This window comes from Oncorhynchus tshawytscha, linkage group LG12 (assembly GCF_018296145.1).
Source record: "Oncorhynchus tshawytscha isolate Ot180627B linkage group LG12, Otsh_v2.0, whole genome shotgun sequence".
NCBI classification, from domain to species: Eukaryota; Metazoa; Chordata; class Actinopteri; order Salmoniformes; family Salmonidae; genus Oncorhynchus; species Oncorhynchus tshawytscha.
The window spans coordinates 55,344,367-55,362,471 of record NC_056440.1 but is presented as its reverse complement, the minus strand read 5'-3'; the positions used below and the strand labels follow the sequence as shown (position 1 = coordinate 55,362,471).

Here is an 18,105-nt window from a genome sequence, read left to right as displayed (position 1 = left end):
GAAAGTCTCCAACACACCAGGATTGATGAGGGACAAGAAATCGTAGTGGTTTAGTTACGCACACACACGCCATCTTCAGCTGGATCGTCAGTCTGATGTTCTATTTCCTCCATTATCGGAAAAAGTCTGTTGGTATGTCCAGCAACTGCACCAGCAGTCGTCATGCGTTCTGGGAAGAGCCTGTGTTTCCTCAACATTTGCTCGCTCCTGTCTCTCTTTTCTCTCGGTCAGCCCGCAAACGGAACAACTCAGCCTCAGTATACTCCGGCTCAAACCGATATGGTACTACAGTACCATTCTGAAAATAAGGCAGGTCTTCAATTTCCTCTTGGTTCTCGAATCTGACATTCTTTACTCTAATCAAATTTGACGAGGGCAGTAAATACTGTGAGGGAGTGAGAACAGAAAATTGAATGCTTTACATCCTTCAGCCACGCCGACCTAGGTCTCGACTCGCATGAATCCATCCCTGTCATTTAGCTTCAGACATTCAAAAGGCCAACCATTTCCAGTTGAAGAGCTCTGCCAGAATCAGCACATTGTAGAGACCCAAATTCCCAGGGCATGCAGAGAAAAGGATAAAGGAAAGTCATAAAGGGCGAGTAGAGAGAGAATGCTAAAAAAGAGAAAGAGCAGTAAATTTGAAGCATAATGGTCACATTTGAGAGCTGTGCAGACGTCAAAATGGAGTGAGGGGACGGACGTTATCGCCGTGAGACTGACACGGTCAAACAGACACAGACAGTCAAGAGCCCCCGAGTGTAAAAAGATAGGATCGTGTCGTAGACGGACCGAGTTCACAGCAGCCACTTTTGCAAAAGAGTAAGATAGATGGGATAACGAATTAGAGAGTGACTATTTCAATAAAGTGATAGTTGCAATACAAACAGGTTTTCGCATGCATTTTCTGAACACAAACAGGCAGAAATATACCCACATAGAAATACAAAAACTAAATTTAATGAAGCACACCCACACAATCACTCATATAACACCTATACAGACAGACAAACACAGTCAGACAGACACACACGCATACACACACACACTGGACTCACCAAGACTTGCCACATTGAAAAACACCCCCACCACAAACACACTCAAAATACCAAAAAGCTGGACTCACCCAGAAGAGGAGGTTGAAGAAGACCATGCCGTAACGCAGGCCCCTCATGCATCCCTCAGCCATCCTGCAGCGCCGCAGCTCTAGGAGGAAGATGAAGGAGAGGTCCAGGTAAAACACCACATACTTCTTCCCCTGCGAGGTGTTGTAGCGGCCTTTAGCCGCCTGCGGCCCAGGCGCCGTGTGGAAGCCAAACGCAAAGGGCGGACGTTTATACTCGTACTCGCCACTGTAGCTGTGGAAGCCCGAGGTGAAGGGCGGCGTCTCGGGCTTGCTGTCCAGTGAGGGACTGCGCCGGTACGGCGTCTCGTCCGTGCTCGAGCGCCTCATGGACGAACTGGAGGTGAGACGCTAGCGACAGCTGAAGTTTTAATTCAACCCGTTCCTTCAAGAGCTTCAAGTGGTCTTTGAGAGCCCACACAAAAAAAGTCACTTAAGACCTGAACAGAGACACAAAGTCCAAACAACGTGTCCTCAGGGGACAAATGTTCAGAGTTGTGGTGCCAGTAATGTGGAACAGCAACTGTTCCCAATAGTTTCTAAGCTAACCAGCCTACCGTGTTTTCACCACAGAAACTGAAGCACGATCAGGCATGTAGTCCAACTGTGCCCCTGCAGTGATAGACCAGCTAAGATTAAAACACATCACCTCAAATTTCTTACGTTGCTTAATCCTACAACACCTGTATATTCCGGTTTCCTTTTGCTTAATCCTACAACACCTGTTCGTTATTATGTTCCTTTCCTGAATCCCACAACTACTGTACAGCTGTCTATCACTTGAAAAATAAGATTTTGTTTTTCCAATTCCTGCTAATCTTAGATCAATCGGACGCACATAATCGCAGGAGCGCTTGGCACTACCCGAACTGCTCTAATCTGGTCGGTTGGCTGAGTGATATGTCACACCTGGTAACATTAGAAATTCCGGAGCAGGTGCGCTCTGGCAGAGAAAACAGCTACTGTCGACGACGACAGTGTTTTAGCCAATCAGTCTCTTTTACACCAGAACCACTTCTTCATTAAGAACGCACGCTAGTACTCCATCCAGTTGGAATTGATTCTGAATGTTCACCAGTGCCCATTGTCTTGGCTTCACTTTCCCTCACATGCAGAAAAGTTCAAAAGAGAGAAGATGTGCAGACCAAGAGACAACACTGAGGGTGAATGTGTGGGGATGAGTGAAGGGAAAGATCCACAAGAAAAGGATAGGTAACTGAAATGAGGAGAGCATTCTTTGGTTTCCATTAGGTGAGCGCTCTACCACTTTCCTTGTCTTGTTTTCCTGTTCGTTCTTTTTCCTCCTCTCTAACTCACCCTCTCTGCTTTTCCTCTGTCCCCCCTTCCCGCAGCTGCTGTTTTACAGGTCTACCTGCTACTTGTCTCACTGCCTCTCTCTTTCTTCACCTCGGCCTCCCTCCCTTTCTGTCTATCCGTTCTGATGTAGACACATTTCGTTAATTTCCACAGTCCAGCCCGTAGTGCGTTGTATTAGGGCAGGGTTCCCTCTCCTCCTCTTTTCTCCCTCCCTTCTGTGCGCCTGTTCATTTGTTTTCTCCTCTTTCTCTATGGGTGGGTAACGAGAGTAAAGTATCCGCCAGGGTCATGGCCAGAAGAAGAAGAAGAGAGACACATTCCTTGGAGAGAAAAAAAAGACTGCAGTGTCATAGCAACCGTCCAGCCTGCCTAAAGCTCTCTCTCTCTTTCTCTCTCCCTAGCTCACTCTCTCGCTTACTGTCTCGCATTCACTCACACTATTTCAGCGCTCCCCTTCTACTCCTTGATAACTGTCCCCAAATCCTGACAGTGAGATGGGTTGGAGCAGTCATTCACAGCCTATAGCCACACCCTACTACAGAGCTGAGCCAATCCGCTACCTGCATCCCATCCTCCCTCTCTCTCTATCCCTCTCTCTCGTTCTCTCCCTCTCTCTCTCTCTCTGACACACACAAACACGTGAGCCTTAACCCCACACAAAAGAGGACCTGCTCCTTGGTTAATAACATACCAGCAAGAAGCTAGTGCTCCCTCTCTCTCTCTTTCTCTCCATCTCACTCCACATTCCACGGTGCTTCTCTCACTCAAACCTGCACTCTATATACGCTTGACTACAGTCGTGTTTTCAACCTCTATCCCCCGACAGGACCAAACATACCCACACAGTGCAGCTAGAATCCCATGCTGCAAGCAACTCTCCCTAGACGTGCAAAAGCATTAATATAGATGGGAAACGCACTGCCTCACACTGCTGCACCTGACAGATGATCAGACAAAACAACAACACGCTCCACAACTCCGACGACCATCTGGGTCAAAACAATGAATTGTGACGAAGGCTTTGTTTTTAATAACAAAAAGGCCCATTATGATTGAACTTGTATTTTACTCACCAAGATGCCAGTAGCAGAATATTGAACTTTCCGTTTGTTCTTAGACGCACATGTTAGACTGCAAGGCGGCGAGTTACTGATAAGCCTATAATTGTTCATTGCTTGCTATTGATGTTCGGTAATTGTGTGGATCATCTAAAACATAGCATTTGTGTTGATATAAAGCTCAATCCTATACTGTGTAATATACCTATCAAAAATGATTTTCCATAAATCCTCACGTATTGCTGAACATACAAAATAAGGAAGGCATAAATGTCCTGGAATGTAGCACAGTTCCCTGTAGATATGCGTATCAGTCCATCAGGTTTACAGCATAACCTCCCTTCTGCAGGCATAGAGAACCATGCCTGGTAGCCCCATCTCAAATACAAAACCAAGCAATGATAAACTACATTATGACAATGTAATGATAAACTAACATAGCAGTGGAGGCTGGTCCAGGTGAGAAGGGGAAAACTGACCTCTTTTGTACATTTGGGTAAAACACATAAAACATATTCAGACAATATGGATAATTTTATGTAAATACTATACACATACAGACACATTAATGTTCTACCTCTATACCCTTGCTATTGTAGGCTTGGCTTTATTTCAGACCCACAGAGAATGAATGAGTACCAGGCTATTATACATGTGACTTGATCGGTCAGTTGGCGCGTTGACAGTTTACAGTGAAACTCTGAGGCTCAGCAGGTGGTTAAATGCACTACACGTTAGAAGCCACTTTCAATAAAACAGATTAAATGACCAGGAAATACAATAGTCTTAAAGTAGGGGAGAAGACTGTGAGGCTACATTGTAATGTAGTCATCGTAGATTAGCAGAGCCCCTACGTCCTAGACAAGGACACTTAATAGAAGAGTAATCTATACCGCTGGGACGTGAAATTATTATTTTGTGAAGGGAACTAATGGTTATGGTTGTGGAGGGACATCAATACGTTCATGCTGAGGCCAAGTCAATGGCGTGCTAGATCAATATTAATGATCAACGCTTGAATATTGAGAGCGGGACTGTCTCAATGGGATGTAGATGAATGGTCCCGAACTGTGGGTCGGAGACCCAGTGGTGGATCGTGACTGGAGTACAGGTTGGTTGGAGGATTTAAATAAATAAAATATGACTATGTAGTTAATTCCTTCAAGCTGGCCAAAAGATGTCCTTAAAATGTCCACGTTTTCCATCAAAGATTCATTTATTTTACTACATATTATCTTTCTATTGCCTCTGTTTTTCAGCTGCACAAAATCATATATGGTGAGTCCCATGTAGTGGAAAATGTTAATTGGACGAAGATCCAGGGGTTTTATTGTGGAAGGAGGCATGAGGAAAATTGACTTTCCACACAGCGGAGATCAGTACAATTACCAGATACCAAACACTGTAAAAGAAAGCAAGAGAAAAACAACAGTTGACATCTATATTTGTTCCCCTCTGAAGAGCAACGGTAGATTACCTCTCCTAGTGTGAAACGACAAAGGAAATGGAACTTTAATAATTCAACAAATCTACCACAAAGCCTCCACACACAGCCTCCATGGAACTGATTTGTATTTGATTTGCAGTCATACTGGGCAGTGCGTATCTAAACACAGTTCCACACAGTCCACACTTACAGTTGAAGTCGTAAGTTTACATACACATTCGCCAAATACATTTAAACTCAGTTTTTCACAATTCCTGACATTTAATCCTAAAACAAATTCCCTGTCTTAGGTCAGTTAGGATCACCACTTTATTTTAAGAATGTGAAATGTCAGAATAATAGTAGAGAGAATTATTTATTTCAGCTTTTGTTTCTTTCATCACATTCCCAGTGTGTGAGAAGTTTACATACACTCAGTTAGTATTTGGTAGCATTGCCTTTAAATTGTTTAACTTGGGTCAAACGTTTCGGGTAGCCTTCCACAAGCTTCCCACAATAAGTTGGGTGAATTTTGGCCCATTCCTCCTGACAGAGTTGGTGTAACTGAGTCAGGTTTGTAGGCCTCCTTACTCACACACACGTTTTCAGTTCTGCCCACAAATGTTCTATAGGATTGAGGTCAGGTCATTGTGATGGCCACTCCAATACCTTTACTTTGTTGTCCTTAAGCCATTTTGTCACAACTTCAGAAGTATGCTTGGGGTCATTATCCATTTGGAAGACTCATTTGCGGCCAAGCTTTAACTTCCTGAATGATGTCTTGAGATGTTGCTTCAATATATCCACACCATCTTCCTGCCTCATGAAGCCATCTATTATGTGAAGTGCACCAGTCCCTCCTGCAGCAAAGCACCCCCACAACATGATGCTGCCACCCCCGTGCTTCAAGGTTGGGATGGTGTTCTTCGGCTTGCAAGCCTCCCCCTTTTTCCTCCAAACATAATGATGGTCATTATGGCCAAACAGTTATATCTTCGTTTCATCAGACCAGATGACATTTCTCCACAAAGTACGATCTTAGTCTCCATGTGAGGTTGCAAACCATAGTCTGGCTTTTTTATGGTGGTTTTGGAGCAGTGGCTTCTTCCTTGCTGAGCGGCCTTTCAGGTTATGTCGATTATAGGACTTGTTTTACTGTGGATATAGATACTTTTGTACCTGTTTCCTCCAGCATCTTCACAAGGTCCTTTGCTGTTGTTCTGGGATTGATTTGCACTTTTCGCACCAAAGAAACAGAATGTGTCTCCTTCCTGAGCGGTATGACGGCTGCGTGGTCCCTTGGTGTTTATACTTGCGTACTATTGTTTGTACAGATGAACGTGGTACCTTCAGGCGTTTGGAAATTGCTCCCAAGGATGAACCAGACTTGGTCTACCATTTTTTTTCTGAGGTCTTGACTGATTTAATTTTATTTTCTGATGATGTCAAGCAAAGAGGCACTGAGTTTGAAGGTAGGCCTTGAAATACATCCACAGGTACACCTCCAATTGACTCAAATATTGTCAATTAGCCTATCAGAAGCTTCTAAAACCATGACATCATTTTCTGGAATTTTCCAAACTGTTTAAATGCACAGTCAACTTAGTGTATGTAAACTTCTGACCCACTGGAATTGTGATACAGTGAATTAGAAGTGAAATAATCTGTCTGCAAACAATTGTTGGGAAAATTACCGAGAAATTTGTGGAGTTGTTGAAAAACGAGTTTTCATGACTCCAACCTAAGTGTATGTAAACTTCCGACTTCAACAAGTATATCAACACTGGGTGATATTCAATCAAACTCACACTGCAGGAAACCATGCACGGCACTAAATGGATTTAACAAATGTGGATCCAGCACCCAACTTTTTTTGAAAGAATAATTTGTAAGTGAGCACATTGTCTATTATCTCATCTTAATTACAGCGAATAGTGAAACAAACATCAAAACAGAACATCGGTCTCGGTCCTAAATAAACTATAGTGATATGTGAGAGGGCACCTGCCATCCATCCATTACACTTCCCAGCCCGGGGACAGTGTCAAAAGGTGCCAGCCTGATGCTGATCTCGTCACACCTTCTAACAGCCCCTGTGAAAACCTCTTCACCCGCCACAACCAGGATGTACGCATATCTGTCAGATCTCTCAGTGATGTTACGAGCCTAATCCATATTCACCGACATCAGATTTATTTCCCTGTTATAGGAGAATAATCTTCTCCGCTCAATTTCTATGCAGAGTCGAGGAATGCTTTCTTTGTGCATCCGCACATGCAGATTGCGAACATTACTGGGAATGAGTGAGTTTCTAATGAATGGGTGTTGAGATGGGGTAGATGTAACGATTCTGACAAAGAGGAGTAGTAGGAAGGATCGGAGGACCAATGCTCAGCGTGGTAAGTGTCCATATTGTTTTAATAAGAATAATGAACACTGAACAAAACAATGAACAACAACGTGAAATAACAAAACCGAAACAGTTCCGTGTGGAACAAACACTGACACGGAAAATAATCACCCACAACTCAAAAGTGAAACCAGGCTACCTAAGTATGGTTCTCAATCAGGGACAACGATAGACAGCTGCCTCTGATTGAGAACCATACCAGGCCAAACACAGAAATCCCAAAACATAGAAAAAGGAACATAGACAATCCACCCAACTCACTCCCTGACCATACTAAAACAAAGACAACAAAAGAACTAAGGTCAGAACGTGACAGTAGAGGATGTATGTGAGACTGACACAGGGACACAAAACTGGGGTTAGGGGAGGTGTTGGCTCATCGCAAGTCTAATCCTGCAGCCATTGTCTCAAGAGGAATTAGATGAGATTAGGGGAGAAAATCCCCTTTGAGGACAGGGTGTAAGGATTGCAGCACATCATCCATCTATCACACATACACACACTCATAGATCCCTCATGCCCCCCCCCCCACACACACACACTTATACTGCTTTTACATAGGATTTATGGTATTTTGCCTATAAAACAAATTGGGCAATGTTTATATGACCCCCTTACAAACAGGCCCATTTTTACCGCATTCTTGCCGGCATATGCCTTTTATACCTCCCGCGTGCATGCCTGTAAGTGTTAGTAGTGGTGCGCAGATGTGGGTGGGCATTTATTTGAATAAATCCATTGAATATACATCATCAAAAGTAAATCCATTATTCACTTGTTTAGGTGGGTGCTAGGAAACATATATATAAAACTGTATTTGTAAAACAATAGCATGGTATATTTTGAATTGAATTATGTTACATTCAAATGAATGAAATCAATAGTTAATTAGTTTTACTCATTAAAAAACAGACAAGGCACACCTGCCTCGATCACAGTCTATATACATATATACACAAGATTTCTGGCTCTCACAGACCTGTAACTTCTTCTTTAAGAGGCTCCTCTGTCCTCCACTCGTTACCTGTATTAATGGCACCTGTTTGAACTTGTTATCAGTATAAAATATACCTGTCCACAACCTCAAACAGTCACATTCCAAACTCCACTATGGCCAAGACCAAAGAGCTGTCAAAGGACACCAGAAACAAAATTGTAGACCTGCACCAGGCTAGGAAGACTGAATCTGCAATAGGTAAGCAGCTTGGTTTGAAGAAATCAACTGTGGGAGCAATTATTAGGAAATGGAAGACATACAAGACCACTGATAATCTCCCTCGATCTGGGGCTCTACGCAAGATCTCACCCCGTGGGGTCAAAAGGATCACAAGAAAATCCCAGAACCACATGGGGGGACCTAGTGAATGACCTGCAAAGAGCTGGGACCAAAGTAACAAAGCCTACCATCAGTAACACACTACGCCGCCAGGGACTCAAATCCTGCAGTGCCAGATGTGTCCCCCTGCTTAAGCCAGTACATGTCCAGGCCCGTCTGAAGTTTGCTAGAGAGCATTTGGATGATCCAGAAGAAGATTGGGAGAATGTCATATGGTCAGATGAAACCAAAATAGAACTTTTTGGTAAAAACTCAACTCGTCGTGTTTGGAGGACAAAGAATGCTGAGTTGCATCCAAAAAACACCATACCTACTGTGAAGCATGGGGGTGGAAACATCATGCTTTGGGGCTGTTTTCTGCAAAGGGACCAGGACGACTGATCCGTGTAAAGGAAAGAATGAATGGGGCCATGTATCGTGAGATTTTGAGTGAAAACCTCCTTCCATCAGCAAGGGCATTGAAGATGAAACATGGCTGGGTCTTTCAGCATGACAATGATCCCAAACACACCGCCCGGGCAATTCGTAAGAAGCATTTCAAGGTCCTGGAGTGGCCTAGCCAGTCTCCAGATCTCAACCCCATAGAAAATCTTTGGAGGGAGTTGAAAGTCTGTGTTGCCCAGCAACAGCCCCAAAACATCACTGCTGTAGCGGAGATCTGCATGGAGGAATGGGCCAAAATACCAGCAACACTGTGTGAAAACCTTGTGAAGACTTACAGAAAACGTTTGACCTCTGTCATTGCCAACAAAGGGTATATAACAAAGTATTGAGATAAACTTTTGTTATTGACCAAATACTTATTGTCCACCATAATTTGCAAATAAATTCATAAAAAATCCTACAATGTGATTTTCTGGATTTTTTTCCCCTAATTTTGTCTGTCATAGTTGAAGTGTACCTATGATGAAAATTACAGGCCTCTCATATTTTTAAGTGGGAGAACTTGCACAATTGGTGGCTGACTAAATACTTTTTTGCCCCACTGTATTTTGTAGTAAGTATATAATGGAACTTAACATAATAAAGATACAACTTGAGTCACGGGAAGATGTGGAACAGCTTTCATATTTAAAAAGTGCTAAAAAGCCCATGTCTCATCTTTTTCCTACCCACTTTGTTAGGGAGCAGGCGTACGGTCTTACATTGAGAGTATCTTCATCATGATACTGATAGAAAACAATAGCAATCCTATTTTCAAAAGCATGTGACCCCCGCGTTAATATTTCAACCTCGTGTTGTTGCCTATATGCGAAAATGAAAGGCCTAAACTTGATTTGGGCTACATTATTGCATGCTGAATGTTTCTGATCGGTGATAGATGAGCAAACGAATAGATGAGCTATACCACATCCACTTGTTTTTTTATTTATTTAACCTTTATTTAACTAGGCAAGTCATTTAAGAACAAATTCTTATTTACAATGACGGCCTACCCTGGCCAAACCCTAACCCGGACGACAGTGGGCCAGTTGTTCGCTGCGCTACGGGACACCCAATCACAGCTGGTTGTGATACAGCCTGGAATCAAAGCAGGGTCTGTAGTGACGTCTATTTCACTGAGTTGCAGTGCCTTAGACCACTGCGCCACTCGCCACTTGGGAGCCCAACCAGAAACCATTTTTTGCCCAGCCAGAAACCAATTGACCAAATAGCCTATACAGACAGAGATTCAGTGAAACAAACTCACATTGATTGAGACAAGTCAGTGGTCTCAGGCTTTTGGTCAAGAGAAGGCCTAAGCTACTAAGCGCCTGAAGAGTAAAAATCATCCACATGTTAAACTACATAACATGCTGGCAAAATGTTCCAATAGATGAGCCAACTAGACAATATGATCATGAGCAGCACTCACCTCAACTTAGCTAGCTAGCATTTCCCCAGCGTAATTGTAGGCTAACCAATATGAAAACGGAGATTCAGTCCCCGCAATGGATCTGTCCGAATCAAAACGGTGCTGAGCTCATCATCTAGTTGACCACACTATTGCTTGGATGACTTCGGGAGTTTCAGTAAGCAACAACTTGATACATGCCTTGAATTTCAATAGCCTACTTTATTGCAATATTTTTGCCATTCAGTGATATTTACTCCCACTGCAATTCTTTATGGATCCATCCAGTTGGGGTTAAGAAAACAGTGCATGCTTGGTGGTGGGCTATGCCGTGAGACATGACATGCTTAACAAAGTTTAGAACTGGCAGGAGGATGGTTAACTGGTGCTGCCTAGCAACCATCAAGAGATAACCATTTAAGAGCATAGTGCGTGCCAATGCTGCCTCAGCATTAAGGCTACGTTTCATACTAAGGCATGCTTCGGTTCGGCTGGCGCCTAGCAAGTGTGCTCGCAAACTCCCTTAAAAAGATATTTGCTTGAAAAAACGGAGAGGAAAAAAATCGACAATATTTCTGTGTCTATCTTGAGACGCCGTAGCCAGAATAAATCTAAAATAACTCAAGAAATCTGTCATTAATTTTTACGTTTTTGCCAAGGAGATTTTAGTCGCACAATTTTACATCTAACTAAAAGGTTTGGTGAATAATCCCTACTGTTGACTAATCACCAATGTACCTACTTCGGCTTGCCGCGAGACAAAAATTGTGTGCGCACGAACAGCCGAAAAACCCTTGTTGCAGACCAAAACGAACAAAAACATCACATAAAGGTTGTCAATATATATATATATGCACAAACTTTTTCAGGTGGGAAGTATTCGGACGCCTTAAGCAGAAGTTTACTGAAATGATTACTAGGTTGTTAGGTCGAAATAAAAGTTTCAGCTTTGATACCCTTCAGATATAAGGAAAAGTTGGCGGTATGGTAAAGTTGGCAGAAAAAAACGTCTTGGTATGAAAGGGATCTTACACAAATGCAGAAAGCCCATTCAGAACGCACCTGGCACACATCTAAGCATGCATACAGCCCCACACACACCTACACAAGCCACTGGGCTCACTTACATCATAGCGTTAACACAGTATAGCAGGTGAATAACGGCGAAGGGACTGGAATCGCAGTATGAGTAATCTCGTCACTAGCTTTCTCTGACAGATTTTGGCGACAACCAGAGAACTTGATTAAGAGGGAAAGCAAGGAAAGTGGGAAAGTGACAATGGTAAAAGAGAGTGGTAAATGCAGATTAAGACAGAGAGTATTGGGGGCACATGTCAGGTCAGCGGGCAGTTGTGTGTGTGTGTGTGTGTGTGTGTGTGTGTGTACTGTGCATTACTTCGTCTTTGATTATAACCAAAGCCATTTCCTTCCCAAGGATCATTCCTCATTACCCTCTCCACGTTAGATTGCACTAGATAGTTCAGCAGATACAAACACATTACTGCCTCATATCTGTCTTGCATTCACGTGTAATGGATTCCCGGTTCCCAAGGGTATATAATCATCCACTTAACCTGGCAGTATAAAGAATGAGAACCAATATGCTGTTGTTTGATTATGGTAGCTACCAGTTTAGCAGGCCTTTCCTGGTGCAGACAGTGTTGCTGGTGAGCTAAGGCCAAACAACATGGCCAATGGCATAGGGCTACACTCTCAGAATATAGGAGAACCCTTTTTGCTTCTCTTGGTTCCTCTGTGAAAAGGGTTCTACCTGGAGCCAAAAAGGGTTCTTCAAAGGGTTCTTCTATTGGGACAACCAAAGCACCCTTTAGGTTGTAGATAGTTCCTTTCTTTTTCTAAGAGTGTAGAATTCAATCAAACTCTCACTGCAGGCGTAGCTCAACTGTGGTAAAGCTGGCCTCATCATAATCAGTGCAAGCTTAGAGACATTGAGTTAAAACTGAGGTTCTCACCATATAGAATTAATTATCGTAGAAATATAATTAGACATTCTATTGCTGCAGTTCACACACCCGCTGTGGGAACATAACAGAGTTCCGGTGCCGTAACCCGGACGATCGTGTTTATTAGTTGAAACACCGGCTGGTAAGTAATTAATGTTTGAAATTAATGAATTATATTATAGTCCTCTGCATATGCTCCCCCACATTTCCTAACAGAGTGACTGGTCGAAACACACATCATGTTTGTTTCGCAGTACTGGTCTGATAGAATCCAGCCCTAATTATGTTCACTTCAGTTAGCGAGTGTTTGCAATTTAGCTCGCTTCAAAAAAATATATAACAAAATAGACTAACTCAAAGGAGTCCGAAAAAGTTACTCACAGAAGACAATCAAATACACTTCCCATTGGGCAAAATGAATTAAAGTGTGTGTGTGTCCCCCCAAAAAAGAAAAGTTAATGTGATGATGTTCACAATCAACATGGAAAACTGATTGGATTTGAAAAAAAGTCATCAACATAAGGGATTTAAAAAACAAATTATAACTTTTAACCTAAATCCAATGACATGGTGATTTTTTTGGGTTAATTTCCCATTGAATTTCCCGTTGAACCAAATGTAAATCAAAACTAGACGTTGAACTGACGTCTGTGCCGAGTGGGTTGGATGTTTAGTTAATGTACTAAAATGTTAATTGAAACACCGAAGTTGTTAAGTAGCAAAGAAATTGAGACGAGTTAACAGTGGTGGTATATTCTTACAAATTCTTTCAAGGACAAAAGCCTGTGAGAACATAATTATCAAAATCATAATTACTGTTGGTAGAGTTAGTGGAGGACTGTTGGCATGGAAAAAGAGAATGCTAATTAGTAGACTCACACAGAACCGTAATAATAATAATAATAATAAACAATAGGAAAACAATCAAATAGAAAGAACAGTAATATAGAGAGATAAGCACTCCAACAGATTGTGGGCCACTCCTCCACACATCTTTTCCAATAAACATATAGTACCATTTCAGTCATGTTGTCTTTACCCGTATAAAAAAAATGATGCACGTATGACTGTACGTCTCTTTGGATAAAAGCATCTGCTAAATGGTATATATTTTTATGTGATATAAAAGAGTACGATTCAGTTTGAAATATTACAAAAAAAAGTGGCGAGTCCAACATTGATCTTCCCTCTTTGCACGGCAGGTCTATAGCTTGTGAGATAACTCATATCTTCACAGCCAGAGTTGCGTTAAAAACACCTCTTTTTATCCATTTGTGCCTAAAATGACATCCCCAAATATTACTGCCTGTAGCTCAGAACCTGAAGCAAGGACATGCATATTCTTGATACCATTCGAAAGGAAACACTTTGAAGTTTGTGGAAATGTGACATTAATGTAGGAGAATATAACACATTAGATCTGGTAAAAGATCAACTCAGCAAAAAAAGAAACGTCCCCTTTTCAGGACCCTGTCTTTCAAAGATAATTCGTAAAAATCCAAATAACTTCACAAATCTTCATTGTAAATGGTTTTAACACTGTTTCCCATGCTTGTTCAATTAACCACAAACTATGAATGAACATGCACCCAAGGAAAGGTCGTTAAGACACTAACAGCTTACAGACGGTAGGCAATTAAGGTCACAGTTATGAAAACTTAGGCCTCTTTAGTGTCAAATCAAATCAAATCCCAAATCAAATTTTATTTGTCACATACACATGGTTAGCAGATGTTAATGCGAGTGTAGCGAAATGCTTGTGCTTCTAGTTCTGACAATGCAGTAATAACCAACAAGTAATCTAACTAACAATTCCAAAACGACTGTCTTATACACACAAGTGTAGGGGGATAAAGAATATGTACATAAAGATATATGAATGAGTGATGGTACAGAGCGGCATAGGCAAGATACAGTAGATGGTATCGAGTACAGTATATACATATGAGATGAGTATGTAAACAAAGTGGCATAGTTAGTGGCTAGTGATACATGTATTACATAAAGATGCAGTAGATGATATAGAGTACAGTATATACGTATACATATGAGATGAAAAATGTAGGTTATGTAAACATTATATTAGGTAGCATTGTTTAAAGTGGCTAGTGATATATTTTACATAATTTCCCCTCAATTCCCATTATTAAAGTGGCTGGAGTTGAGTCAGTGTGTTGGCAGCAGCCACTCAATGTTAGTGGTGGCTGTTTAACAGTCTGATGGCCTTGAGATAGAAGCTGTTTTTCAGTCTCTCGGTCCCAGCTTTGATGCACCTGTACTGACCTCGCCTTCTGGATGATAGTGGGGTGAACAGGCAGTGGCTCAGGTGGTTGTTGTCCTTGATGATCTTTATGGCCTTCCTGTAACATCGGGTGGTGTAGGTGTCCTGGAGGGCAGGTAGTTTGCCCCCGGTGATGCGTTGTGCAGACCTCACTACCCTCTGGAGAGCCTTACGGTTGTGGGCGGAGCAGTTGCCGTACCAGGCGGTGATACAGCCCGCCAGGATGCTCTCGATTGTGCAACTGTAGAAGTTTGTGAGTGCTTTTGGTGACGAGCCAAATTTCTTCAGCCTCCTGAGGTTGAAGAGGCGCTGCTGCGCCTTCTTCACGATGCTGTCTGTGTGGGTGGACCAATTCAGTTTGTCTGTGATGTGTATGCTGAGGAACTTAAAACTTGCTACCCTCTCCATTACTGTTCCATCGATATGGATAGGGGGGTGTTCCCTCTGCTGTTTCCTGAAGTCCACAATCATCTCCTTAGTTTTGTTGACGTTGAGTGTGAGGTTATTTTCCTGACACCACACTCCGAGGGCCCTCACCTCCTCCCTGTAGGCCGTCTCGTCGTTGTTGGTAATCAAGCCTACCACTGTTGTGTCGTCCGCAAACTTGATGATTGAGTTGGAGGCGTGCGTGGCCACGCAGTCGTGGGTGAACAGGGAGTACAGGAGAGGGCTCAAAACGCACCCTTGTGGGGCCCCAGTGTTGAGGATCAGCGGGGTGGAGATGTTGTTAACTACCCTTTGGGCGGTAAGCAAATTGGAGTGGGTCTAGGGTGTCAGGTAGGGTGGAGGTGATATGGTCCTTGACTAGTCTCTCAAAGCACTTCATGATGACGGAAGTGAGTGCTACGGGCGGTAGTCGTTTAGCTCAGTTACCTTAGCTTTCTTGGGAACAGGAACAATGGTGGCCCTCTTGAAGCATGTGGGAACAGCAGACTGGGATAGGGATTGATTGAATATGTCCGTAAACACACCAGCCAGCTGGTCTGTGCATGCTCTGAGGGCGCGGCTGGGGATGCCGTCTGGGCCTGCAGCCTTGCGAGGGTTAACACGTTTAAATGTTTTACTCACCTTGGCTGCAGTGAAGGAGAGGCCGCATGTTTTGGTTGCAGGCCGTGTCAGTGGCAATGTATTGTCCTCAAAGCGGGCAAAAAGTTATTTAGTCTGCCTGGGAGCAAGACATCCTGGTCCGTGACTGGGCTGGTTTTCTTTTTGTAATCCGTGATTGACTGTAGACCCTGCCACATACCTCTTGTGTCTGAGCCGTTGAATTGAGATTCTACTTTGTCTCTATACTGACGCTTAGCTTGTTTGATTGCCTTGCGGAGGGAATAGCTACACTGTTTGTATTCGGTCATGTTTCCGGTCACCTTGCCCTGATTAAAAGCAGTGGTTCGCGCTTTCAGTTTCACGCGAATGCTGCCATCAATCCACGGTTTCTGGTTTGGGAATGTTTTAATCATTGCTATGGGAACGACATCTTCAACGCACGTTCTAATGAACTCGCACACTGAATCAGCGTATTCGTCAATGTTGTTGTCTGACGCAATACGAAACATATCCCAGTCCACGTGATGGAAGCAGTCTTGGAGTGTGAAATCAGATTGGTCGGACCAGCGTTGAACAGACCTCAGCGTGGGAGCCTCTTGTTTTAGTTTCTGTCTGTAGGCAGGGATCAACAAAATGGAGTCGTGGTCAGCTTTTCTGAAAGGAGGGCGGGGCAGGGCCTTATATGCGTCGCGGAAGTTAGAATAGCAGTGATCCAAGGTTTTGCCAGCCCTGGTTGCGCAATCGATATGCTGATACAATTTAGGGAGTCTTGTTTTCAGATTAGCCTTGTTAAAATCCCCAGCTACAATGAATGCAGCCTCAGGATGTATGGATTCCAGTTTGCAAAGAGTCAAATAAAGTTTGTTCAGAGCCATCGATGTGTCTGCTTGGGGGGGAATATATACGGCTGTGATTATAATCGAAGAGAATTCCCTTGGTAGATAATGCGGTCGACATTTGATTGTGAGGAATTCTAAATCAGGTGAACAGAAGGACTTGAGTTCCTGTATGCTTTTGTGATCACACCACGTCTCGTTAGCCATAAGGCATACGCCCCTCTTCTTACCAGAAAGATGTTTGTTTCTGTCGGCGCGATGCGTGGAGAAACCAGCTGGCTGCACCGACTCCGATAGCGTCTCTCCAGTGAGCCATGTTTCCGTGAAGCAAAGAACGTTACAGTCTCTGATGTCCCTCTGGAATGCTACCCTTGCTCGGATTTCATCAACCTTGTTGTCAAGAGACTGGACATTGGCGAGAAGTATACTGGGGAGTGGTGCACGATGTGCCCGTCTCCGGAGTCTGACCAGAAGACCGCTTCGTTTCCCTCTTTTACGAAGTCGTTTTTTTGGGTCCCCGGCTGGGATCCATTCCGTTGTCCTGGGTGAAAGGCAGAACAGAGGATCCGCTTCGCGAAAGTCATATTCTTGGTCGTACTGATGGTGAGTTGACGCTGCTCTTATATTCAGTAGTTCTTCTCGACTGTATGTAATGAAACCTAAGATGACCTGGGGTACTAATGTAAGAAATAACACGTAAAAAAAAAAAAGCATAGTTTCCTAGGAACGCGAAGCGAGGCGGCCATCTCTGTCAGCGCCGGAAGTCTGCCTGTCTGTGTCCTTTCTACTGATTCTGAAAAACACCAAAAGAAAGATGCCCAGGGTCCCTGCTTATCTGCTTGAACATGCCTTAGGCATGCTGCAAGGAGGCAGATGTGGCCAGGGCAATCAAGTGCAATGTCCATACTGTGAGACACCTAATACCCTGACTACAGCGACGCAAGCGTTGAAAAATAAATTTAGAAATATATATTGTTCACTTATTGCACCCACACTGCTCGCATGCGCCAACGAGCGTCTGCGTTGCCAAGGGTTCAAATGGAAGTCAGTTCTATTTGTGACACAGATCATGCTGCAAGTCCTGCCTCTCTCATCTCCTCATTGGTTTATAGGAGCAGGTACCCACGTGCCATTTCCTCATTGGTTATACCCACGTGGGTGACTGAAAGACGAACGAGGTCGGTGGCGGTGATGCACCTAATTTATGAAAGTTGCCAATCGCAATATAAAGTCCAAAGAAGAAAAAGCCTGGAAGGAGGAGAGATGCCTAGAAATGATTCAGTTGACTGTTTTATGTGTGGATTAATTTTCAAAGTGTGCATTTCAGGTAAAATAACAACTCAATGTTTATATCTCAGGACAAGTTAGCTAGCAACAGCAAGCTAGCTAAATAGGACAAATTAGCTAGCAAGTGCAAGCTAGCTAGCTAATTTGCCAAAAATGTTAAATGCTTTTCGACCTGTTCCCAAATTA

The 18,105-nt window shown here is 43.2% G+C and overlaps 1 protein-coding gene across 3 annotated transcripts in view; it reads right to left on the bottom strand.

Annotated features, from left to right (window-relative positions):
* Positions 1-18,105, bottom strand: part of LOC112232283 (tetraspanin-4) — a 104,165-nt gene that overhangs the window by 73,638 nt on the left and 12,422 nt on the right. For 2 of the 3 annotated variants that reach the window (XM_024399203.1, XM_024399202.2), the window contains exon 2: positions 1,127-1,206. In XM_024399203.1, coding sequence (XP_024254971.1) covers positions 1,127-1,189 — 63 coding nt within the window. In that variant the 5' untranslated portion in view covers positions 1,190-1,206. Of the gene's footprint in view, positions 1-1,126; positions 2,934-18,105 lie in introns of those variants that run through there. The other variant, XM_024399201.2, reaches the window with a different exon arrangement.